We start from the raw sequence: 25,890 nt of genomic DNA, 5'->3' as shown, positions 1-25,890 counted from the left end.
GTTTCCAACCCTTATGTGGCATTTACACGCGATTTGAAGTTCCACCTGTTCTATATTCAATGGTTAAGGAAAGGATGGATTAGCAAATGGTGAAATCTTCAATGCTCGATTAGCGTCGTGTTATTTCCTGGTTCAACACACAGCACAAAGTAATCTAAAAACGCTTGGCGTTTGTTCGCGAGGGAGGATTCTGTTGAGAGTATGATGGCTAAACGTAGGCCTACCCGTGTGCCTGGTCACAGTGACTTAGCAAACCACACTCACGATTTGCACAAAAAAGCATGCACTATTCTCCATTTTATTTAAACCTCCCGTCTCTCAAGGGCAGATCAAGGCGTTCAAGTGGGCCCCGACACGCGACCTTTTTCTATTTTTTTCTGTTAAAAGTATCGTCTTTGGAAACAAAAATTAAATGGCGTTCAATCTAGACACCCAGGGGCGTATTCGGGATTTTTTCCGGGGGATGTTAAGCATTATACATGGCATGTATTGTTTACAATGGTGTTAGTGCACTTACTTTAGTTATTTTTTATTATTTGCCCCAGCTTTACTTCGTTTGCTCAGAGCGGGGGTCTACACCCCCTCCCATCCACGCCTGACACCTCATACCAGTGAGATATCAGATATAATTGTTAATTATTACATCCTCACCTTTTGAGGCAGAAGCATTATTGTTGCTAGGATTTTTCCACCGGGGAAACCTCCTTTTTTTTAAGAGCAAAGTGATTTCTTGGGGCATTAAAGCTTTCATAGTTGTCATTTTTCAATGTTGGGACGTCCATGACCCCCACTTCAAGCAAAACAGAGGGACAATGTGCGCGGTTACGACTCGCAGCACGTTTCCGTACTCTGATTGGCTACATGCAAATTATTAAGTAAATTGACCAATCGAATGAACGGAAAGTTCCACCTCGAATTATGCAACACGTAATAAAATTTCCCTCGCGCGATAATGGTTTCTTCAGCAGTGACGTCATATCTAAAGATGGCGGCGAACTCGGCCGGTCCAACTTCAATCGAAAGTTTAACTTCACGAATTTGTAAGTGGATTTGCAATCACTGGAACACTAAAAAACATGCAATAACAGCAGTCATTTGTCTAGGTGTCTGTCAGTGAGTAGCGAAGTAGTTTTGCCCTGTTTCAGAATTCAATCTTAGTTTTAACCTGCAACAAAGTGACTGTTCCCTTTTGACAATTCCTGAATCTGAAACAAATCTCAATATTGATGCAAAACTCCTCCATCTGTACATTGCAGTAGGTAACGCTGTCCTCTTTCTGGACTCTGTTTTCAAATCTCATTTAACATGTCGTGTCAAATGTGGATACAGTCAACTCTTATTACAAAATTTGATCCAAATATTGACTGCAGTTTCGTTAAATTATGCTTCAGCGTTAAACAGATTCAGCGTCATATTTTGATTGGATGAGCTTGACAGCCACAACTAATACTACCTTAGCTTGGGAAACCTCATGGATAAAACACGGGACCCTGCTCAAGTCAGAGATGCCATACTTAAAGGTAAACCTCCTAGAATTATGCTTCCATGAAATTTCATCAAATTTTACATAATTTGCTTTCACCTCAGAAATGTTTGAAAATAGTTATCTAGGATATAGTTTTCAATCCTGTGGATGAAAATTTTAGTTTTCTGAGAAAGTCTTAAAAACCGGTCAATCAGGATAAAGACAAAGACATATATCAAGGTGAAAATTTCTTACAAATTTGCATCACTCCCAACATTGTTTACCATCTGGAAATAATGAAAAATTTGAATACCCATCGTTACCCTACATCATTTATGAATGGTAAGGAAATTGAGGCATTTTGTTTGTCTTATTTGACTGTCAGTGTTTAGAGCAATGACAAGGTCTCCCAAAGGTGGACCTGCCATTGTCGTTGGACGCAAGACTCCTACCATCTCCAAAACAGGAGGAGGTAACGCTTCGTTTCTTCAATCCTAGCTCCACCACCTCTTATTTGTCATGATCCACAATACGGCTTTTCAGTGATTTCGTTTGGGACTGTTTGATTTAGCAATCGTCGCTGTACAGAATGCTCAGTTTTTGATCAACCAAAAAAAACATGTTTTGTTCAAAAAAGAATATGCCACTGTGTCTTTGATTTGACTTATTTAGAAAGTTTCCAGGAAAAAAACCTGCAAAAGTTTTTGGATTATGATCACTAACCCATTAAATGTGAAAAAAAAATTGTATTGAAAATGTGGAATCCAGACACTGAAATTCTGTTTTACAGTAAAAACAGCCACAGAAACCTTTCACAAGTACCAACTGTATGACAGCGATGATGTGATGATAAGCGACAGCATGTGCACCCCGGAGAAACAAATACCCAAGCCCAAGAAAGATGACCTACTACCCGAGAAAGTAGCAAAACCCTTGGACAACGAAACGAGAAAAGACTATCATTGGCCGCGCACTTCCACTGTCAAAACTCATCATAAGGAAAAGAGGCGGAAATCCCGAGCCGAGAGGAGTCGCAAAGCTCGTCAGAAACAGCAGGTCAGAGAAATACTGAAATTGATAATTTTGTAAATATCTAAAATGTTGTTGATCTTTCTTACAGGACAGTTTTGCTCAAGAAAGATTTAGTTCAATAAATGAGATTTGTGCATCTTTTCCTTTAAAAAAGATGTTCGCACTGCAAGTTCTTTTTAATATTGCATGCACATGATTGATTAATTATACAATGCACTGTAATCACGTCTCGACTACAGGTAGCACTGAAAACTGCACTGCACACTGCCAGTCTAATTCTAACGATACGGGGAATCATAAAAGCCAAATTAAGTCCACATTTTCAGCTGGGGAAAAATACTAAAATTCAGGATAAGTTCCCTTTTTCCCTTTGGTCTTTGCCTCAATCAAAAAGTCCGAAATGCCCTGTGCTTGCATTTGAAAAATATATGTTGACAAATTTATTTGTTTTTAATCGATCAGTTTTTTTTCTTTTACTCAAAGGTTGATCCACATGAGAGAGCAGAATTTAGGAAACATGTCAAGAAAGCCAAGGAAATATCCTCGGTAAGTAGGCACTTGAAATTATTGCTTTAAAAAGCTCTTTAATTAACAGCTGTTTGCCAGTAAGCTGAAAAAAGTGTTCAGACAAAAATACAGGTTTTAGGACAAGGAATATATGCACCAGTGGATTTCTGATTCTGATTTCCGTTGGTCCAATGAAAGATCCGATCTTTCCTAAGAACAGTCTAGACAGATACATGTAGATCTCTTTTGGTGCTTCTACTCGTTCAAGTAGGAAATCGCTTTAAGCTTTCATGGCTGCTCTATATGTTGGTTTGAAAAAAAATTCATTAATTCTACGGCCTTGGAAATATTTGTGTATATTTTATATGCAGTTGCAGTGTTGCCATTTGTGTCATGTAAATTGTGAGTAATACGAGATATGAGTACATTTCAAGTTAAGTCTGCCGGGGGGGGGATGTGAAGTGGAATTGTGTATTCAACATTTTTTCAGGTAATTGTGACGCTTAATAATATGATGAGCCAGTGGGTAGTATTTCACGACTGGTGTCCAATCACATAGTGTTCATTAATTGGATTTTATCCTAGTGGTGCAGGACCCATTTTCACGGTTCTGCCAACCATGGAATTGCAGGCATATGATCGACCTTCCATCATGATGTCCATGCTTAATAGACGAGTAATTGGATTCTGATAAACCAAGCCAGCATTTAATTCCTGCTCAGTGTGGGATTTATGTCTGCGTATTGTTTGAATTACGTGTACCTTATTCTCCTATGAAATACACTAATTGCTGCTACAATTTTTCTGCCATCGTTAGCCAAAATTCGTAAGCTTTACACATTAAGCAGATATCAGGGTCCAAGATTAGAGGCCATTACTGGAGTGTTGCCATATTAGCAAAGAGGTTGCACGTGCCCGTTAAAGTCTTCATTGACAAGAGGGATACGTGTTTACAATTTGCTGAAGTGCATGTGCAGCGTAACTGTGATATACCAGCAGAGTAATAGGATTGCCTCAGATGGTTTGTTGAAAGTGTATCTTGAAGTTCAGGATTGACTTTATTGTAAGCACCCTTGTACCCAGGGCTGTTTGTATAGGGTGGATACAGTGTATGGTGGTGTCATGTATCGCTTGTGTAGTGGTCTTCCTAAATTCAATTTTTAAGCAGCTTCTCCTTAGATGTCTGTTCGTGTATATTTTACAAAACAGAGGTACTCACAAAGCTCTTTTGGTGCAGTATTTCAGTGGCTGCAGGGCTAAATACTAATTCCGTCCATTTTTTTCATTTGTGGGGATCAAATGAAAAAAGTAAAATTTTATGATTCTTTCAGTTACCCCTCGTGATTTTTTTTTTATACTTGACAGGACAAAACAGGGTGCTGTTCTATTCATCGATAGATAGGATTTCACATTTCACAAATTTCGCACAGATGGTGACATGTTGTTTTCACTGCATTGCCTGACTGCATGTACAAGGGATAGCTTCAGATTGGAAAGATTTCCAAGTCGAATGTTCTGATTTGCTGCTGTAATGAGGAGACTTGCACAGTCAGTGTGCGAGCTAGATGTCACCAACGATTGAACATGCTTGATCGTAATCACGTATTACCTGGGGGAGTGGGGTCTCATCGAGGAAATGCATCACCATCAGCAGTTCTTGGACAAGCTGAGAACTGAGCGACATAGACACAAGATGCTAATGACATGTAGAGCTATTGGGATGCATTTTTTATTCAAAATGAGAGCGATCAGGGAAGTGGTATTTTTTTCAGGACGATGGAACCCTGTGGTTTAAATTGTTTGAACCCGTATTGTAACATTTAACCATGCCGATGAAAAGAAGCAAACTCATAACTATTTAGCATGAAGCTGCATTTTGTCACATCCATACTGTGAGTACATTGACACTGGGCCAATTTCATAGCGCTGCTTAGGCGAAAAATTTGTTTAAGAGTGAAAAAAACCTTGCTTGACAAATCAGGCTACCAGCCAAAACTTCTTGTGATGAGATGTGGTTTCATTTTTACTATATGCTTTTGCTCACTGTGTGTTCAGTATTGAAACAAAAGGTATGGAGAATTTATTTTTTTTTACTTGTGCATGTTTGAGAGGTAAATAAATTAATTGGTACCTTTTTAACAATGTCAATGATCAAAAAAATGACCTGCTTGTGGAAACACAGATTTTAAGACACTTAGTGGAGATGGGTATTGTCTGTGGTACAGATGTATGATACTTCATAGCTTACAAGCACAAAATTTCTTTAAGTGTGGAAAAACTTTGCTGATAAATCAGGTTACCAGCCAAAACTCCATTTGATGTATATTGTTTTGGAATAGGATTTGACTGTCTTTTGGTTAGCATGACAATCACATAGCCTTTGTTTTTCAAGCAAGTTTTTTTGGCCCTTAAGCAAATTGTATGCTTAAGCACTGGTTATGATTGCATATCATTGCTGGTAGATATTGGTGTTGAAATGGCCAGGCCAGAAAGGGGCATGCTTAGTAGATTTGAAAGAAACCCTATTGATGCAAATCAGTTCCTCTTCTCCGTTTGCGAAACACAAGATTTCATCTGGGGTCTTGTAAAAACGATGAAATGCAAAGTTATGGTGAAAGTAGAGTCCGTTACAATTTGTTCAAAGGTTCAGTTGCCACAGAAATATGCCTGACCATCGCACTAGTGATACTGTATCCTGCATTCAACACAGTCTTGATAACACTCTTAATTAAGAAATGAGGAAAATCCGTCGGTTAATATTCTTCTGTTTTCCTGCACGATTAAATGCCTCCATCACTTAAATCATGGAAATGTAAAACACGACTTGTTTTTGAAGTAGCAGTTAAATCCTCCTCAATGATCAAGTGAAATGTCAAGCTTTCCTTACATTTTTGTGTTAGTCATCGAACAGTTTACAGCAGCAAGGAGTCAAAAGAGATCTACCCTTTTAGACGTGATTTTCAAATGCACATATAGATGATGGCAGGATTTTCAGTGTGATATTTCAGTAAAGGAAGAGATACTTAATCACATGCACTTATAGTACACCATAACATGCAGTTGCCATGCCTTGAATGTTGAATGCTCCTTGCACAGCTGTGCCGACCTGAGATACGAATGATTTGCTTTTCTGGAGTTGAACCTGAAAGGGCAGGGATGGAGTGACATAGCAGATCCTGCCCCTTTGTATTTGGGGGGTATTTCATGTCCTTTTAAAGAATGACGTGTTGATGGTTTAAGACCAGTTTTTGTAAATTTTGAGGTAGAATTCTCACAAAATGTCAAATAATCAGTTTGTTTGTGTGTTTGCATCATTGCATTTGCTGTACATGGAAAAAAAATTCTTTTTTAGGAGGTAATCATTGCCACAATTAGTAACTATGCTTTGTTTTGTTAGGTTGTCTTTTGCGGCATTATATTAGAATAGAAAGTAGGAACTCTGCCTTTCTCCCTTAAAAGAGGAAGTAGAACACGGCTTTCCTTACTGTTGGGATGTTATTCTTTCCTACATGTACATTAACTGGTCAAGGAAATCACATTTAGCGCACAAGAACCGTCTACCTTGAAAATGGTTTCAATCCATTATGATGAGATTCGTTAGTTTGTCAGTGTCCCTGGGCCAGATTGCTCAATTAATTATGGTTTCCCTGTAGCCTTGCTTTAAGGAGAGAACATAACCCCAGGTGTCTGGAATTACAGTTCTGTCAGTTGATGGTCAGTTTATTTATTCTGGTCCAGGAATCCACTTGCTGTCCAAAACTGGTCGATAAAAACATGAGATTGCCATGTATTTTGAGCCTGAAAATTGACAAGGGAAACCTCCGCCTTTGCTGTTTATTTGAGATTTGTTTTGATGATTGCTTCTGCTTGGAATTACATTTACATTGCTTCAACATGTAATAAACACACGCCCTTATGAAAGATTAAAATCTTCACTTCAGCCATAAATAGCCACAGTAATATACCCTTTGAATGTATTTATATAAAAGTGTTAATACCGTGCCTCCATACACAGGCTGAGAACTCCATTCTTAAAGGGCAAGGCAATTTACTTCTCCGCAACTTAGAAAACTTAGAAAATCAACTTGTCGACATGGAAAATTTTCAATGGGCATCATCAAGGCAGTTGCTTCCGATGCCTCTGTGAAGTTCCTTTCATTTTATATATCATTTGGTCCAGCTAAATGTAGTAAGGTTCATCTGTAAAAATAATTCAGTTAATTCCTGATTTATTTTAAAAATTTTTATGCTTTCTATTTCACTGTACACAGCCTGGCTCTATAGCATTTTTAACTCCATAAGTCTGACAGGGTTCGGTCATTTTGAACTTTGTTACAGTGTAGGTACTCATGAGGCTCCTAGGACAAAAGACAGAAGATTCTTTTTAGTTGACTCAAAGAATCCGTAGTGGAGTAGAATCCGTACATCACGGAGGAAGAAACTTCCTCCGTGGATACATTGATGATGGGAAGTTTGAATCTTTTCCTTTTTTTGTTCAGCATTCTCGCATTGACAAGGCTCTGCAGGACCCACAGCCATTCTCAGTCATAACCCAGAGCAGGGTCACAGTAAGTTGCATGTACCCACCGCTAAAAAGAAGACGAGGATTAATTAAACAAAGAGATTATCGATGTTTGGAAATGCGTGTACGTTAACATTAACAAGTAAATCATGTAGTTCAATTTTTTGGAGGACTGCCTGCATGAACAGTATTCTTGAGACCTCAGACTTACTTTTGTTTCTGTCAGTTTTCTTTAGTAATTGAAACATTGACCAAAATTTTCGCACGCCGCACAAATAGCATGATATCCCCCCCCCCGACACTCTACAATATATTAACTAATTGTCAACATTTGAACCACCTGTCGGATTTGTGCGTCATTTAGTGTCAAATTGCACCTGGGACTTTGTAGTGTATCGTGAATGGCTACAATTAGTGTAAATAATTTACTTGAACAGGGTTTATTGCTTGAAGCTCTCCTAAGACTGTGCCACTCTCAGATAGTCATAAATGCCTATCATCTTTGGAAAATAAGAGATACATGTAATTTTATGCAAATATATTCTGTTCTCCATTTTCATAGAGACCAGTTGGAATTTACAACAAAGGCAAGAAATCTGACAAAGTTTATCGAGGTAAGCTCCTTGATTTGCCCTCCGATTTGATGATAAAGTCTGCATTTTGATAAACAGCTTGGTAATTGAATCGATGAAACTTGACTTGTCTGGTTTCGAAACTCTTTTAAATTTCTTAGCAGCTCCGATCCACGTCCCTGACCGCGTCAAGGAAGCCGTGGAGAAAGGTCTCAAGGAAATCCTGAGCACCTCACCGACCAGCTCCCTCCCCCATGCCCCTAGCTATGACTCCCTGCTGGCTGATAGGGGTGGCACCCCTGCATGTAACACAGAGAAAAGGTGTCCTGCACTGGCTATCAGATCAGTAACAAGGTGAATTGCTCGGAAAATGCTTAGGGGAACCACTCCCAACAACTTCAGGGTCCAGTCCAAGATTGAACTCTGTGAAGGCTGCACTGATTTTTTTTATGTATGAATATTTTCTTACACCGACTCTGATCAGCATGTATAAAGCTTCTCACTTTTTTCTTTGTTTCATAAAGGTCTCGCTGTTCAATATATGCCAATGAAGATCTAGTTTCGGACACAGCGACAGAGGAATTGCCGAAGGTGTCTGTCAGTGTTGAAGTGGAGACCCCTTTTGACCATCACAAGACCCCACTAGACCACCACAAAACTAACACAAGACCTCCAGTTTGAATTCAAGTCATGAGTAATTCATACGAACTGCAACAACAGCATTCCATCGTCATTCTCTCTGTTACGTGTGACTGGTCTTGTGCGTGGTCTTGTTTTGCTTTTGTTTAGTTTTGGTCTCAACTACATGTACAGCACAGGTGTCTTGCTAACTAGCAATTCAATTAATTTAGTGATTGGTAAAATGATAATTTCATGGCCATCAGTTTGTTGGTTTGGAATCAGGATTTGCATTTCACAGATCTAGTTGGAACTGAATTTTCATAAATCAATTTCCCCTACCCTAACATTCAATATTACAGACCCATTATGTCAAATGGGTAGATTTTCTTGAATTCTGTAATCACATTTCTCATTTGCAGGATCCACCATTTGTAGAGATTGCCACAGATCTAATGGCAAGCCTGGATGTGAAGATGATATTCCCAGATCGAGGTGCGACTTTAAAATAGTCAGCTTTTTAAAATTCGATTAAAAACAATTACTTGCTCTTCTGATGTTTTGTTCCAGTTGGATAGGAACGTACATGGAAATTTCAACTTACTTTCGTTTGCATGTTTAGATTACTGTGAAGAAGTGCAAGAGGATTTGCTGAAGATCATGAAGCAACACAGGTACCTGTCCTTTTTTTTCTGGCCTTTTTATCCACCTTGCTTTTTCTTCAGGACTTGTGCATACCCTTTGACTCATCTTTCTACACTCTCTTTCTTTATGCTGCAAAAGAAGACTTGCTTTTGATGTTCTGTTCCTGCCGTATCGATGTACAGTACATGCCCACTTGTTAATCCATACAGCTTCCATCTGTTGGTTCCCCTATGCCAATTTCAAAGAATTGGAAAGCAAGTAGGAAAGTTTCACTGGACCAGACACATTTGCTGGCCCGTTTCATGCCAGATGTAGCTAGTTGTAATTTTTTCATAAACTTGCTATTGAAGCAGCTTTTCATGAGGCTCGCGCCGGACAGAGGGCACAATTTTCCAAGCAATGGATGCTCCCTTGGTGGCAACTGCACTCTTCAGATTTACATACGACTATGAAATAATTAATATATACGTTGGGAAGGGCAAAACCCGTTATATAAATTAACATCTCCCCAACGCAAAAATACATCTTGAAAAAAAAAAGACATCTTGAAGACTATGAAATGCTTGCGTTACAGTCTCGTCGCTACCAACAAACTGAACACTCCCCACCAACATGGCTCTTTTCCACCAACTTAACGAGGGGGTGCTTCTGCTTATATTGCACCACTCTTGACATGTGCATGTAGATGCATCATAAGAAAGTGTACCTGGTTGTGGAGAATATCTGGTACCTGTGCCAGTCTCCCCCACCTGCTTTTTTTTAACCTACTGTTTATCGTCAGTGTCTGGATGGTATGCTCCATTGTTTAGGGTCAGTGAAGGTGGTGATTGCAGCAAAACCAGCTCATATACATCAGGGATAGACATTCTTCTGGCAAGACGTGCAGGTAAACATAGCAAGAAGTACCAATAAGTAATCAATGATTTTGCAACTTAATTTGGTCATTCATGATTGTGAGCTTTGTAGAATCAGTGTAATTTTTCCATGTGAATGGGCTTAACCCTTTGACTGGATTTTTCCCACAGAAAAATATGATAAGAAGTCATCACAGACTCATAAATTAATGAATGACACTCCACCTCATGAAGTGTCACAGACATATGTTCCTGAAGGCCACCATGAGATGATGTCAGGACCACACCCTGAATTGCACAAAGGACCACACCCTGGACCACACCCTGAACCACACCCTGGAGATGCAGTGTATTCCTTAATACACAGCCTCGCAGAGCATGGATCACAGCCAGAATTGTACCAAAGACCACACCCAGAACCACGCCCAGGGTTACACCCAGGGCCACACCCTGGCCACACAGTTTATTCCTTTTCTCAAGAGAGTAAGAGTCTGGACCCAAGACATCTTCAGCCCCAGATGGTAAGAAATTGAATTAACTGGCTGTCACCTGAATGGTAATCTCAAGGGAAATCGAAAGAGTTGTGCACATTCAGATGAAAAGTGCTCTTTTATCTGTACACCTTATCAGTTTCCAAAAGCCTTATAGATCTACGCAGAACTCATTCATCTTGGTTTAAAAATACTCAAGAGATTGCATCTCAAATTCTCAACCATGCCCAACAATTTGTTCAAAACTGTTAATGAGTGTCAATGTCGTTGTGTTTTAGGACGGTACAAGGTTGCACTTACCTGCTTCATCTGTGGAGCCAGTGAGCTATCACACCTTTGTACCGGAAGAGCACAGATCGGAGAAGCCACTTCACACCATCACAGACAATGGGCTTGAGTTCTTGAGGAGAGCTGAGGAGATAAGCGAGTTGAGGGAAAGAACAGCTGAGGAGAGACTAGCCAATGAGAAACTAGCCAGTGGGCATGCTCACGACCAACATGACTTGGAGAATAACCATGCAAGGGCATATCAAGTATGAAATGACTGTGGCATCATTTCAAAATTCCTATCGGTTGACTATAGGACAGGGCCATCCAACCAATAACAGTGACTTGTGTTGAGTGAATAATGGAGGGGTGTTGCTCCATTGAAACCACACAGCCTTGGAAGTAATGCAATAAAAAGGCATAATCAGTTAGAATTGGCCACTTGAGAACACTTCACCTGAAAGCCAACGGACAATAAATGTATGGGCCGGACCCTTCTGTCCGACACCTACCCCGATAAGAATTTTGAAATGGTGCCTGACCTTTTGTAAAATAAATTTCAGTTGCATGTCTTTGGTAGACTCTGTCTTTCTTAGACTCTATAATTGGTGTTTCTTTGCCATGTGTAACGAGAGAAAGCTTGTTTTCAGAAAATGCCATGCAAGGGTTTAGCTGAAACATTTCAACCAGCCTCTTCTTTGCTGGTGAGGATGCATTTCACCTTGGGATGGGTTACCCATACCCCAAACTTCATGGGCATCAAAAGACAGTTTACCTTGGGTGCATATCGCCCGATCATTGTGCCCGATTGGTCAATAGAATATGAAATCTCTAAATTTGCTTCCCTTTTTGAAATAATCATCCACAACCATGAATTAAAACAAAAAGGTATTTGCTGATGGTGGAATTATTGACAAATCATGGAATAAGATTGACCAATAACACCAAGATTGCCCAAACGGTCCTGCAGGTTGACTGATCATGCCCAACATAAACACTGCAGGCCGATAAGCAATCATACATAAAGGAGAATTGACATACAATTCCTGAATTTTACAAATTTCAAATACTGGCCATACTTAAAGTGTGCTAAGTTTGACCCCCATTTTGTAAGACTTGGTATGAATCTACCATCATTTCAACGAAGCAGCGACTTTCATGGGTCTGATGTGAGCAGTAAATTGTTTTTGTAAGATGATGGCATCAATAACTCCTTTGTCAAGTGGTAGTTTTTTTTCTGAACTACCTAAAGCATACAGTTAATTTTTTTTTATTGTAGCATGTGGAAAACTCCTCCAATGACATCCTAGATCTGATCACTACGTCCCATCAATCTCTTGGTGCTCAACCACATCCGCAAGACTCCGTCTTCCAATTCAACCACTCCTATTCCCAGGACCAAGCCCAGAGGCCGAGATACGACCCAGCTCCGAGTCATCACCCCGATGACTGCTCATACCTTACTTCCAGGAATTGCTTTCAGGACGACTTTGACTGGGTTGCCAAACCAGACCGTCTGCCAACAAACAAACTGTTTCTACCAGAGGATTTCCGAGCGCACGATTATTCACGACCTGGAAAGGAGCATTTGTGGCAGGGGTGGAACAGCCAGTTGAAGAGGGGCAGGGATTCTGGGGATGACTCACCGATCTGGTACCCTACATATTTATCACCCCATCAGAAGCCAAGAATGGAATCACCCAGCCCACCCAAGCAATACCCACAAAGGATGTACTAAAAGAACGATTCAGATACAGTAGAGAAGGTAACAAGAGCCAAAGTAAGTTTGTGACATTTATCCTTTTGATAAAAACACACTTTAATATTCTATTTTCATTTTTAGAAAATGTCATTTGTTTATTTCAAAGAGGGTTTGTTCATCTTCTGAAATTGTAGCAGTCCACAGAGGTTATTTACAGTTTCAGGTTCACTTCTGTTTGTTTACGATATTATTTACAAATGTCAAATTAGAACTACCTGCCGCATTTTAAGCACTTGGACAAACCAATAAATTATTCACATTGAACATGATTTGTCTTGGGAAAGGAAAAGTTAACGGACAAAAAATACACTCAAAACAGAACTGTTTGGATGTACAAAAATACACAGCATATGATTACAAAATAAATAGGACAGAAATAAGGCTTTTCTTTTGGTATAATTTTGAAGAAAAATCATGCAGAATTCATTTTCTTAAAATCTGCCCAACTGACTAGCATTGCAACTTCAGCATTTCTCTGCAAGTTGAAATGTGATTTTGCCCACGGAGTCGGGACTTGCTCCATCAAATGCAGAACCAAGCATAGAAAGTCAACTTCATTGTAGAAATGAACATGATTATGGCTGAGCAATAATACAGTGGTTGGTGCGAGGAAATGAAAAAATATGCAATACATCGATTGTTTAGCATGATTTTCAACCACATCTATAACCAAAGTTTTATCTAATAGTGCATTTAATTTCTGTTTTTGATTGAGCAAGTCTCCTTTTTCCTGGTATGCAGCTGTGCGGATTTTGACAACAGCAAGGTTACGAGGCTGGAACATAATAGTATGCAGAGCAAGTATCTATGGGTCGATCTGTGGAATACAGATTACTGTATGTGCTAAAAGATCATGACACTGTTGACATATATGTGCCATATACGAGGCTGAAGAAACAGGGGATTGGAGAGAATTTAGCACTTGAAGAAACGTGTCTGTAGTTGGCCTGTAGAAAGACTGTAAACCAGGATAGCGGATTAACATTTTTCCATTTGGAATGAGGCTGGTATTGGATAAAGTCCGATTACATATGGGTTAATGTGCTGTTGAAGATACACTTCAGTTCCTGCCCATACTCTGTACTTATGCAGGCCACCACGGTAAATTGGATATTTGTAGAATAAATAACAGTGTACAGTATTTGCTCCTGCTCAATGCCTTAGGGTTTCCATGTGATGACCTTGACAGCTATCTCAGCAGCTTTGACCACGGCTGGCGATTCATCTTCCAGCCGCTTCTCAATCTGTGGAAATGTGTGAAAAATTGAAAAAAGTACACTCAAATTATCTACCAGATTCAACTGATAATTGGAAAATAAGATGTCGACCCAAGACAACAAATGATTTGGATCTGTGAGCGCTGTTAGCTGTTCAAGACAGTATTAATGGTTATTAAAGGTGCCTGGTATGTTAACAATATTTCAATTAAAGAATATTGGGTTGACGGAAGACATTTAATAATTTCTCAGGGTGGTATTTCAACCTGAAGCCCCTTGGAACAAAATCTTGGTCTATCATTGAAGCTACCCAGCTGCATGTTCACAGAGAACTTGTATGGTGTTCATCAGATGATGGGTCAAAGTTCTGCAACAGGCAAATTGCTTCGTCCAACCAAACAGTGAGTGAAAGTGCAGGTGTCCCTCGTCAGCTTTTCAGTCTTGCTTTTTAACGGTACTTTTATATTTATTTGTAAGAGAAAGTCCGAAATGCTGCAGATTTATACTTGAAACAGCTGAGGTGACATTCATAGTTTGTTTTACTGTTCATTGTATTTTTTTCAAAACTAAGGAGCCAACTGCTTCAACTTTTCATCTTAAAAATTCAGCTCTTTCTGTCAAAAAGATTCAGTCTGTCCTGGACAGAAATGTATAATATGTTTAGAGGTTTCTCAGAGTATTTGATCAGTATTTTGTAAATCAAAAAGTACTTTATTCAAAACAAATTTTATGTACATCTATGATTTTTCAGAAATTGTTAGGGATATTTTAAACACCAAATCTATTCTGTGTGCTTAATTTCTGTGTTATTCACCTGTTTTGATATTATCTGGTTTCTTTATCAAAATTAAAGGAGTAAATGACGACTATGAGAAAGTAAGAGTGCTCAGGTCTGGAACAATTTTGTTATTTTTTAGGTTTAGGATTTTCCAGCTGTAAATAATTTTTAAAGAGGGAAAGGAATTTTACATTAAAACTGAATGACTCTCAGAGTTAATTGGAAAAGCTTGTGAGGGAATGACCTGTGAGGACCTGTGGAGTACTTGTGACATGTAATAGACTTTGAGGACTTGTGAGAACTTAAGATGAATTTGTTATGAACTCAAGAATGAAACTGGTAGGATCGGGGGACCAATCATGACTTACCGTGGACACATTTTCCAGCAAGGCTTGACGTCCTTCTGGGGCCTCAGAGAGTGTAGTGATCGCTTTGATGGCATTGAGGCGTACCTCGCTGGTCTTATCGTTGACCAAGTTGACTAGCTTCGGGATAGCCATGGCCTGGATGGCCTTGTACTTGCCTTGTGTCGTGATCGTTATTCTACAAAAAAAAAGCGAAGGTGAACGTGAGAGTTTCAGATTCGTACAGATTTTTGTACTGTAGGGTAAATTAAGGTGCAAGGTTGATCAATCCAAAATCAATTTGGCAATTAATTGGCCATGCAAATTGATCGATCATTTATTACCAAGAAAAAGTACATATTTCAACTTTTTTATCAGCGTTTATGACACACCAGACATGAATATCAGATACTGCAAGCCGTCTTTGGCTGTGCTCTGTATTATCAACTCGGCTACTTCACACAAAATGTGAGATTGCCCTCCAAAAAAAAAAAAATTGTTTTTGGAAGGCCACTGGCCTAAATGAAAAAAAAAAAAAATCCCCAAAATACTGATCACGATCCTGCATACTGCCCCACATTTCCCTGCATCACAAATTTCGTCAAGGAACTTACGTCATAATGGCTCCTGCTGCCTTGGCTCGGACCTCGGGACTGGCATCGCCCAGCAGAGTGACCAGTGGTGGTAGGGTGTTCACCTCACATGCCTTGTTCTTGCCATCAAGAGGAACGCTACACAGAGGCAACGAAGCAAAGTGCCATTCAAATAAAAAAAAAAACCAGTCTTTTGACATACACAGGTATTTGAGGAGCTTTTCGTCCAAGAATAAAGTTTTCAGTGATGGCGCCCTTTATGCATATGGCACCCTCTTTGCCATATGAAAAACCGGCCCGTTTTTAGGTCATGTTTAAATCTGTTGAGGTGAGAAAGAAAGTGAACTCAACGACACAAAACACTGTTCTCTAATCTGCTGGGGATCTATTTCTGAGGCCCACAGCACCTGCTAATGCATTCCTTCCAACAGTTCAAAACCTGTGTTCTTTAATACCAATGGGATATTCACAGTGATACATTCTGGCCAAAACCAATGCTGTGAATAATCTTGGAGTCTGCAGTCGACGTGTTAAAATAACTAGTTTACATTAAACTCGCAAGGATCTTGCTGGGAGTGGCGGGTTAAGGGGTCAACCCCCCCTTTCTCATCGCCATTTCGTTTTTTTAGGGCCTGTGTCTTAAGATTTGAAGACCCCCCCTTAAAGCATAAACCATTTAGGGGGTCTAATTTAGCATGTACGGTTAAGGCCAAAACAAATACACCATCATCATGGGGCCAATTTCATAGAGCTGCTTAAGCACATCTGCTTAAGCGTGAAAAAACCTTGTTAAACTCTCTCTGATTTTCATGCGAACCAAAACACAGCTAAATACGATTCCAAAACAATATTCATCACATGAAGTTTCGGCTGGCTACCTGATTTATTAAGCAAGGTTTTCTCGCGCTTAAGCAATTTTTGTGCTTTCGCAGCTCTATGAAATTGGCCCTCTTGGGGACACTTGCATGTACTATAGTGACCCCCCCTCCATATGAAGAACTTCCTGAACCTCCTCCCTAGTGACAAAATCCTGGATCTGCCCCTGTTTAAATCTAAAGAAGAGCATTTTTGCGTCATCATGCCAGATTGTCTAGAGGAAGGCGTCTGCGCTTAAAAAATAAAACAGAATGGGCTCGCTTTACAGTCTTTTGACTTTTGGGAGAGTATTCTCCATCGCCGATGTCAAATTCCAAATAGTGCCAACTACCCTATAACTGTGATTGCCCCATTTGTCCCAGGCTGGTCCTAGCAGCACAGAAATCTTACCTCAAATCCATGATGTCCCTGGCCGCTTTGGCTCTGATGACGGGAGACTCGTGGTTCAAGAGATCAGTGAAGACTTCCATGGCTCCGGCAATGAGTGCCTGAATCTGCTCCAACACCAGGCAGAAATGGAGCGTGTCCAAAATGTACTCCTGGGTAATGACAAGCGGACCAGACCACTGATAAAAATGGGGGGAGGGAGCCACAAACTATGCAATCTGTTTTTTCAACAATCAGGTGGAAAATTGGTAAAGCCCCCAAGCAGATAGTATTACCCAGCGAACTTCTGCCATGAGCTAGAAACTCTGAGGAAATGTGACCTGCTCAGTGAAAATGAGTCACAAGATGACAGAGCCTTGAGGGCCTTGAGGAGGATCGTATTTGCCCTGAGTTGAAGTGCACCCTCATCGGCAAGAGAAAGACAGACTGGTATGACGTTTTCTTTCTCACATAAGTTCGGTGTGCATGCGAAACCATACATTCCAGAATAAATTTGCTGCGCATACTCGGCACGCTCTGCGTCAAACGACCATAAACTTGCACGCCTATGCAGGCGAGTTCGTACCAAAGGGCTGTCAATTTCATTTGAAGACAAGCCCTCTTTTGTTAATGCTCAGAGCAGATACAACATAATATCAACAGGAACCCTCCACATCGTTTGGCCACAGCATCCATTTTCATAAGAATGCCAAGCTGAGCTCAGTTTGCTCTTTCGTAAAAAACTTAAACTGTAGAGTAGCTCCATCGACTTCTGACTTGTTTTCAGAGAGCCCCACACAAATGCGGAGAGGTTAAAAAAATTAAGGAAATTAAATCATTCTCTTAACCACTTCCTGCCGGGGACTCCGGGATCGGAGACGTATGGTTTATATGAGTGTCCGGGGTCTCCGAACTCGGACAAAGGAAACAGAACCCTGTAACAAAAGACCGTACTCCGAACAAAAGACCAGGCTGCTCTCAAAAGTGGTGATAATCCAGCGTTATTTTAAACCGTATACCAGGGTTTGGGGCATTGAGAGCGAGCAGATTACCACCAGGGACAAAAGCGCTCCACCACCGCAGCGATGAGCCACTCAGCACCACTGCACGCTAATCTGGCCCCTATTGAAAAGAGGTCAGCAGTGCACTGAGCCAGGTTTGTGAACAAAAGACAGTTATATAACACCGCACAATCTGGGCTCTGTTTACAAGGCTGCAGGCCTGGCTGAAATACTCGGGCGTCAATGAAGGTCACCTATCAACTTAGAGTAGTGCCTACAGATTACTTTGTGCGGCTATAAATGACCGTTAAATGAAATGATGAATTTTTGAAGGATTTTCAAAACGGAAAAGATGATAGTCATGCCGGCCCAGCATCATCAACATTGAAAAATTCCCCAGCACAAAGTGGTTAAAGGTCATAATCTTGAAAGTGCAGTGAAGCACTCCTTGTTCCCCTGTTCCTGAGTGTTACAGGGTGGCGCTATTTCTGTCCAGTTTGGCTGTTTTCTATAAGCACATATAGAGGGTTTGCACGGCTGCCATCTTGCAGGCCAGTGCTTTTGTTCCACAGGGTATGCACAAAGGAGGTTTCCACACAAAGCCTCTACTCCACGGGAGTGCAACCTTAATGGGGAACTTGTGGATTGCCGCCTTGCCACTGCTTACCTTAATCTCGTCCAGCTCCACCTTAAGCTTGTCCACCAGGGTGGGGATGAGACTGGCCTCCACTACCCCTTCCGCCCCCGGGGTGAAGTGGCACAGCATCTCCAGGGCCATGTGGGCATTGCGTCGGACGATGGCCAGCTCGTCGTTGAAGAGCCGGGATAGGGGGATGATGATGGAGAAATGAAGGAAGGCATCCCGGCCAATGTTGTGCCCTGTGAGGAAATTCAGAAAATCTTACGCTCTTTGTAATCCAATGAGAGTGGGCTACAGCCACGGAGGGCCACAGCCCAGAAGTTACATGTAGCACCAAGGGGCTACCGTCTACACACATAGACTAGGATTGCTAGGGTTCAGGGCTTCCTTGGGCTCCAGAGGGCTACAGCTACAAGGACCTACGGCCTGGGAAAGGCCACAGCCCAAGCGTTTCTTAAGGTTCAAGACTAATGATATTATTACCTGCAATGATGTACAGTACTTCTGTGGCCTTATGCCGAACGGTGCCATCAGGATCTGTCAGCAAGGCTTTTAGACTCTCAGCACACCCTGTTGTGGAAATCGACAGAAAGCACGATTTTACATGAAATCAGGTGGCTTCAAGTAGTTTCAGGTACAAATATGTTGATGAAATGCCTGCAGTAAGAGGTGAAGATAGGACTCAAACTCAGCTGGTGATATACTGAGATCTTGTCTTGGAGCCTACTTGCTTTACATGGACCTCAATGAGTGATCCCAACACCGGATCACTCAATCCATTAGGCGGGTTCTAGGGTCAGTGAACCAACGAGAAATTAGCGATTGAGATTCAGATTTGTGTGATTTGCCACACAAAAGATTTGGCTGATTTTTGTCAACTTCAGCGTGAGTTAACTTGGCTTGACTTTGCTTTGCTCGTTGTGCTGTGCTCAAGGTCCTGAGATGAGGACGGTTTGCGGAAGACCTACCCACTCTAAGTGCTTCTGCAATGTGTTCGGGATCGTGCAGGTAATCACACAAGGTCATCAAAGCCCTCTGCCTGGTGATCAGCTCTTTGTCATTCAGCTCTCGGTTCTGAAATATGAAATAAAAGCAGCGAAAAGAAACCACGAAATGAGTACGTTGTAATCCTACTGAAGCATAATTCCCTGATTTCTTTTGTAAGGCCTACACTACAAATTACGTTGCAATAAATGAAGGGGGATTGCACTTCATATTTTTTTAACCCTAACCCTCCTCAATCCTCCAACAGGTGAAGGATTGAGGAGGGTTAGGGTTAATGTATACATCAGGCCTAGTTGCTTGCCATGTTAAAGAAACCATGACCAGCTCCAAGAGGTATATATAGAACACGGATGTTTCCTTTTTAAATTACGGCTAGTATTACAGTCAACCATGGAGGAAGGAAGACACCTCCATGAGCCAACATGCTGATGGTCGACATCGCAGCTTCTGTCTCAAACTAAAGTCAAACTTTATATATTAGGCCATGACAATGCCAAAAAATTATTTATTCACCAAAAAATGTATTATTTTCATAAAAAGGCTGTCCAAAAAATATACTTCAAATCCCAAATCATAAAGCAGCAATATAAAATGCGCATGCCTACGCATACCTACGCATACCTACATGTACCTACTACATGAATGAAAATTCTCTGATACATGCATAAGCACTGCTCTGGGTATGCATCGCGCATGGCTACTATCCTGCCTATGCATACCGTGTTGCTAAAATGAGTAATGAATAATGAAAAAAGAGTCATGCTTCGCGAAAATGCTCTGGACGCAAATAACTTAGTCTTTCATTCTCAGAGAGAAATAGCAGGAGTGGAAAGACTTACCAACTTCGGTAGTGCCCTATCCCCGTATGCGAGTGGTGCTTTCGTTGGATCGATATTCGGTGGAAGTCTTGCAGAAATACGTGTCGTCGCCATTTCACAGTCGATGTCGGATATTTCTCAAAATTGACAGAACATTCACCACATTTATTCCATTAGCAAGCCAGAAAATAATAAAACTCTTAAACGTTTTCTTAAAGCTTATGCTACAGAATTTCACAGTGCGAGATACTGTGCGAGGAAAGTGCGTATTAAAGCGAAAACAGCCTTCGTTTTTAGACGTTTCGTGTGCAAATCCTACGGCAGGCAGTACACTGGTTGCTACGTTACATCAATTCACCTTTGACACGAAGGTCAAAGCATGTATTGCATATGTATTAGGTCAAAGTTCAATTACGTCTCAGTAATGTTTTGATCGAAGAAAGGACGACGAAATTTGCAGTGAAATCTGTCACAAAAATCTTCGAAAAGAGACATCAACCTTTGAAAACTGAAATGGATCTATAACGTAGATGTGTTTGGAATGCAATTGACGTATAAAAATGGTAAGTTTGGAATGTAGGAAGCTACAGAATTGGTTGATTTCAGCATGGACATGATCATGATGCCGTAAGCAAGGAACAGCTAAATTATTAAAAACGAAAAGTAGGCCTATGATTTCAGACATCAAACTCACGTCACCAATTGCGAACCAAATCATGACATAAGGCCTAGGCCTAACTAGATAACGGCAAGAAATGGAACAACCAGCAAATAAATTCTGTGAGACGAAAAAGTCACTTCATTTGAAAAGAATTTTGCATCCTGAAGCCTTTTTCTCTTGATCTGTTCATAGACCTAGCTACATGTAGGCGTATATTAGCCCCAGTAGTGTGGCACGGACTCTCACTCCCGATCCATCCTTAAGGATGGATCCTTAAGGATGGATCGGGAGTGAGAGCCCGTGCCACACTAGTGGGGCTAGGCGTACATGTATTATCATGTCAATGTCACAATGACATGAATGAAGATCCCTTTGGCTTTACTTTTGCAAAATATTGAAAAGTTGAAAGTACATGAATGAGGCTCAAAATCTCGGAGCAGTTACTCAGCAGACATGACCAGAAACAAGGGTAAAAATGTATATGAAACTTAATTTACAATATATGCTATTTGGCATGGCAGTGAATATTGGACCTTTAGTGATATGTTTTTCTTGGCCTTCCTGATTTAATTTCTTGCCTTTTGGCGTTTACAGCAAGAGGTAACCAGAGTTCTCAATCAGCCGAGTGAAAGAATGAAGCAAGCAGAATGAATGCACGATCACAGACATTTGAAGTTGTAAGTGCAGTAATCCAAAGACATCTCAAATTCTTCGAGCCGTGAAATTCCGTCGGAGCAATTGCGGAATACCTCATGGCTCGATGTGTGCCCCCAAGAATCAGTGGCTACAAGGTGAAATCCAGTATCATTGTCTAGGTGGTGGCTACGGGGGTTATGTTATGCCCTGGACATGACAGAGTTGGACACTTTTAGAAACTGAGGGATGCGCAGTGAATTCGAGGCCTTGGGAGAGGGGGACGTTGAAATCTAAGTGCAAATGACAACCTGCCTCTGCCTTTGTTTTTTTTGCAGTCGGTGGAAGGAAGGCAGGTCGAGGAGGTAGTGTTGAGTCTTCTACACACTCTCTTATTCCACAGAACAACAGGCAAGGTAATGTCTCCTCGACTGCTGCCCAATTGCAGGATCCTGTGTGCCTTGAATAATACAGTATGGTGTTTGAAAAAAGAAACAGTGATTGAATTGAAGCACACCTGTGAGTTGGAGTATGGCTTCACAGGGTGTGGCACTACCCACCTGCGTGAAAGTGTTTTTGTCTCTACAATGGGTACTGGTTGTTGGAGTCGCAAGGCCACCAGGCGATCGTAACGATCAGATGCGTCTGAGGGCCTGTCGTCTCGGGCTGAGGCGAGGAGGTCTGATCAACCTGTGTGCATATCCCTGCCACTTGATATGCCCATGTGACGGAGCGGCCTCGGGAAGGGTGACGTCAGCCCTCTGGGGGCTGGTGGGCTAGATGCTGCAGTGAGTGCACGCTTCGCTGCGACTTCATCTCCAAATCGCTCAGCGTGACCCAGTAACTGCAGACTGCCTCGCAAAATTGGTAGTGGACAGGGTTGTAGGAGCACCTATTCGTCCCAACTTTTTATCCTAATCTTATTGGTTCATTGTCCTTTTTTTTATTCGGCAAACAGTTTCATTACAAGCAGGAAGGGACATACGCCATCGGCACGGTGGGCATGGTGGACGTCGACTGCGATTTTGTGGACTTCACCTACGTGCGCTGCCACTCGGCCGAGCTGGACCGCGTGCTGCGCAAGGAGGTCACAGCGTTCCGGGACTCACTGCGGTCCAGCGACGGCTCGCTCAGCAACGGACAGGTGGGTAAAGCGCATGATATGGGTGTTGTTTATGGTCATGGCCCAGTCATAAGGGATTATAAAGAATTATTCCAGGACAAAGCAAGAATCTGTTAACATTTGATTTCTTACAGATTTCACTCGAGTTTTACCAGAAGAAGAAAAACCGCTGGCCATTTCCAGACGAGTGCATACCCTGGGAAGTCTGGACAATCCAGATTAACAACGTGACACTGTCAAATGAGCACGGTAAGACAAACAGAGGTGAACTTTTCTAAACTTCCACAGTGTTTGCTTTCAAGGAAAAGATTCACATATTCCTAGCAGTGGTCTACGGTGTCCCACTGAGGCCAAAAGAGTGTGTCAAGGGCAGCATTTAAAAAAAGGCCTTGTTTTATCCAACTTGACCATCCTGCAAATTTTAGGGTTAAAAATTTAGACATCTGATCTGTTTTTCCTCTCTTTTTTAATCTTCAGAGAGGCAGCTCTACCGCGAGAAGTTGGGCGAGATCTTAGGAGAGAAGGTGATATGCATCACGGAAGCCATGGGCAGACACGACTACCTCCCCAAGGCGCCCAACCAACCCCTGCTGGACACCGTCTATGACGTCAGCTTCCCCGACGTACAGCCCTACCTGTTCAAGGTTAGTGTAGTCGGAGCACCGAACCTCAATGTCATCAGCTTGATGTCATCGTCTATACATTTTGGCCGTGGATGATGAAAACTCACAAAGCCGGTAGCCAGGATAGCTGTTGATAATCCAACAATTTTTGACGTGGTCTATACTGATATGGTGGCCACATCTGTCCACAGACATTCATTCACCATACTGTTTGGCCTGGGGCCAATTTCACAGAACTGCTCAAGCACAAAATTTGCTTAAGCGCAAAAAAACACCTTACGTAAAAAACAAAGGTTACCAGCTCAAAATCTGTGTGACCAAAAAATGTAAAAAGACTGTCTGGAGAGACATCTGTTCCACAGATTGATAGGTACGTCTTATTCAATCATACTTTCACAGATCACTCACCAGACGTCAGGGCCAGCGAACACATCTGTGGGAACGACGATGAGGAAACTACTCCGCGATACGCTGGCTTTATGATGACCAAGGCAGGGTGAACTTTGCTCCAAAAGGTCAGGTATAGTGTCAGTGCGTCGCATAATACCAATGGGAATGAAGATACATCTTAAAAGTAAAACTTGGCATGCATTCAACTTCTGTAAATTTGCAATTCGAAAAGCTTGCCGTCATGTCACAGATGTTGCATTCGCTTTCATACCAAAAGAGGTGATTCATAATACAGTGCGCTGCCAACAGGTTGCCATGGAGAGACCATTTTTTTTTTGCAGTGCAGTATGGGAAATGGTTGAGAAATTCATTTGCTGGCTGTGTGCTGGGAACTTCAGCTACCCTTGATGGTTTTTTTTTTCCCTGGTAAGAGGACTGACTCATAAGTATCAATTTTATGTAATGCTTTCTTCTTTCCGTTGCGCAGCATGCCCTGATCTTTAAAACATTTCAAGTTGCCATGTGTATGTCCGCCAAGAACTTCAAAAATGGCCTCTTTCTGGCAACCTCTTGGTGTTATGTTGTGTTGTGAATCACCTGCATAGAGGCTTCGCGTGGTAGCCATCTTGAAGGGCAGCTTTTTTGTTCCACAGGGAAACCTCCTCTGCGTATAACCTGTGTAACAGAAGCACTAGCCTACAAGATGGCAGTCATGCAAACCGTCTATTAGCCAATAGCTCTGCAAGTTTCAGATAGTGGACATTACCTGTTTGTAACTACCTCATTGGTTTTCATGTTGATGAGCTTGAGGTGAAAAATTTCACTGTCATATGCAGCAGATTTCAGGTATCATTTTTCACCTCTTGAATTGAGAAATGGACATATGAGGGCAAGTCGGAGGGACGACTACAGTTAACTAATTCAACTAACACCACCCGAATGATGTATGGTTTGAACTATCTAGGTCGACCATGTGGGCCCAGACCCCAGGGTATGGTCACTCCGCTGGTTATCAATAGCCGATTTCATTTATCATTATGGAGGGAACCATTCACACGAAAATAACTGTAAGATTTCAGTGACCACGTATGCTGGGAGAAGTGCGGCCAACAGTTTAGTGTAACGATGAGATTTGAAAAAATATATACCAGGGTCATTCCAGTGTAACTGAATCGTGCGCTGGCATTGTTAAAAAAGTATCCGACTGCTGGTCAATTTATTGCTCTTTCCCAAACATGCTACTCCAAAAGAAAACGTTCGGAAGTTGCAAAATCAGAGCAAGATGTGAGAATTGTCTTTTACCTCCACCCCTTGGCTTTCTTGAAAATCGTGGTTACCAACAAGTATTATACCAAGTGTAATGTTTGATTTGGCTGCAAGAAAAGGTGAAAATCTTGTTGACGCTGTTTTTCTTTAAACCGAATGCTTTGTCTACTTCTTACTCAAATGAAACCGAGACTATTTCAAGAATCTGGGTTTTTAAGTAATCAAGAAAATTGTATATAAAGTGGCTGTAAATGTTTGTTTTTTATTTTTTGGACCAATGTCGTCAATTTATTGTTTGTTTAATAATGTATTGCATTAACTTTTTTCCCCATGGTGTACGAACCAGTTAGAACTAAGACATTGTTTCAATTGTCTGTATGAACAGGTGCATTATAATCATGGCCGTATTAAAATCTCCTGTACAATATTAAACCGTGCGATTCCTACGTATTTCAACTGGATACTTTGCAAAGTCCTCCGAACTGGTTAACTCACCACTGAACATGACGTGGCATATTTTTTTGTGTACATGTATTAAACTTTTCAAACCCAATGTTGTGAACGGGATTGTATTTTCTGAAAGTTCCTAAAGAAAAATCTCTTTAAACTGTACAGTTGGGTTTTGAAGAAAGTGTGACAAAAATGCGAGTCATGACGTTGTAGGTGTCGATGTCGTTGATCATAGTGGAAAACTCTTCTAGAATGTAATTCTCCAATTTATCGACAGAAGCTGAGTACAGCAAAGGGTAATAAATGATTCAGCTGTGGAAAATTCAGAATTGAATGAGGATACTGTGCGTGTGTTTCCATGCAACACTAAC

The 25,890-nt window shown here is 41.2% G+C and overlaps 3 protein-coding genes across 3 annotated transcripts; 2 read left to right on the top strand and 1 right to left on the bottom strand.

Moving 5' to 3' along the window:
* The first annotated feature begins 662 nt into the window (after positions 1-662).
* LOC110981150 (uncharacterized) lies at positions 663-14,957 on the top strand. Its single transcript, XM_087130907.1, has 15 exons — positions 663-1,040; positions 1,392-1,520; positions 1,851-1,937; positions 2,256-2,521; positions 2,981-3,043; positions 7,504-7,572; positions 8,089-8,140; positions 8,263-8,452; positions 8,623-8,689; positions 9,139-9,211; positions 9,339-9,390; positions 10,171-10,247; positions 10,387-10,736; positions 10,985-11,239; positions 12,253-14,957. The coding sequence occupies exons 2-15, from the start codon at positions 1,472-1,474 to the stop codon at positions 12,709-12,711; spliced, it is 2,109 nt and encodes a 702-aa protein (XP_086987033.1). The 5' UTR covers positions 663-1,040; positions 1,392-1,471; the 3' UTR covers positions 12,712-14,957.
* rsph14 (radial spoke head 14 homolog) lies at positions 12,755-20,731 on the bottom strand. The gene is made up of 8 exons (XM_022238463.2): positions 20,395-20,731; positions 19,519-19,624; positions 19,034-19,120; positions 18,578-18,789; positions 16,934-17,082; positions 15,689-15,805; positions 15,099-15,273; positions 12,755-13,979 (listed from the first exon to the last, which is right to left on the bottom strand). The coding sequence occupies exons 1-8, from the start codon at positions 20,485-20,487 to the stop codon at positions 13,896-13,898; spliced, it is 1,023 nt and encodes a 340-aa protein (XP_022094155.1). The 5' UTR covers positions 20,488-20,731; the 3' UTR covers positions 12,755-13,895.
* A 37-nt stretch (positions 20,732-20,768) lies between these two features.
* On the top strand, positions 20,769-25,848 carry atg101 (autophagy related 101). Its single transcript, XM_022238465.2, has 7 exons — positions 20,769-20,936; positions 21,629-21,711; positions 22,006-22,083; positions 22,626-22,811; positions 22,925-23,039; positions 23,268-23,434; positions 23,813-25,848. Exons 2-7 carry the CDS (start codon positions 21,682-21,684, stop codon positions 23,894-23,896), a joined length of 660 nt encoding a protein of 219 aa, XP_022094157.1. The 5' UTR covers positions 20,769-20,936; positions 21,629-21,681; the 3' UTR covers positions 23,897-25,848.
* The last annotated feature ends 42 nt before the right edge of the window (positions 25,849-25,890 follow it).

The sequence above is a fragment of the Acanthaster planci genome, linkage group LG21 (genome assembly GCF_054643075.1).
Source record: "Acanthaster planci isolate LZ-2023a linkage group LG21, COTS_SCS, whole genome shotgun sequence".
Taxonomy (NCBI): Eukaryota; Metazoa; Echinodermata; class Asteroidea; order Valvatida; family Acanthasteridae; genus Acanthaster; species Acanthaster planci.
This window is presented reverse-complemented; position numbering and strand designations above follow the sequence as displayed.

What these genes read in the sequence shown, in the direction of transcription:
- LOC110981150 (XM_087130907.1), top strand. Translation starts at nt 1,472, where the DNA reads ATGGATAAAACACGGGACCCTGCTCAAGTCAGAGATGCCATACTTAAA. An exon ending in TAACCCAGAGCAGGGTCACA is followed by an intron (nt 7,573 to 8,088) that starts GTAAGTTGCATG and finishes CCATTTTCATAG; the next exon opens with AGACCAGTTGGAATTTACAA. An exon ending in ACCATGCAAGGGCATATCAA is followed by an intron (nt 11,240 to 12,252) that starts GTATGAAATGAC and finishes TTTTTATTGTAG; the next exon opens with CATGTGGAAAACTCCTCCAA.
- atg101 (XM_022238465.2), top strand. Translation starts at nt 21,682, where the DNA reads ATGAATGCACGATCACAGACATTTGAAGTT. An exon ending in GATCACAGACATTTGAAGTT is followed by an intron (nt 21,712 to 22,005) that starts GTAAGTGCAGTA and finishes TTTTTTTTGCAG; the next exon opens with TCGGTGGAAGGAAGGCAGGT. An exon ending in GACACTGTCAAATGAGCACG is followed by an intron (nt 23,040 to 23,267) that starts GTAAGACAAACA and finishes TTTAATCTTCAG; the next exon opens with AGAGGCAGCTCTACCGCGAG.
- rsph14 (XM_022238463.2), bottom strand. Translation starts at nt 20,487, where the DNA reads ATGGCGACGACACGTATTTCTGCAAGACTTCCACCGAATATCGATCCA. An exon ending in TGCAGAAGCACTTAGAGTGG is followed by an intron (nt 19,121 to 19,518) that starts GTAGGTCTTCCG and finishes TTTCCACAACAG; the next exon opens with GGTGTGCTGAGAGTCTAAAA. An exon ending in AGTACTGTACATCATTGCAG is followed by an intron (nt 18,790 to 19,033) that starts GTAATAATATCA and finishes ATTTCCTCACAG; the next exon opens with GGCACAACATTGGCCGGGAT.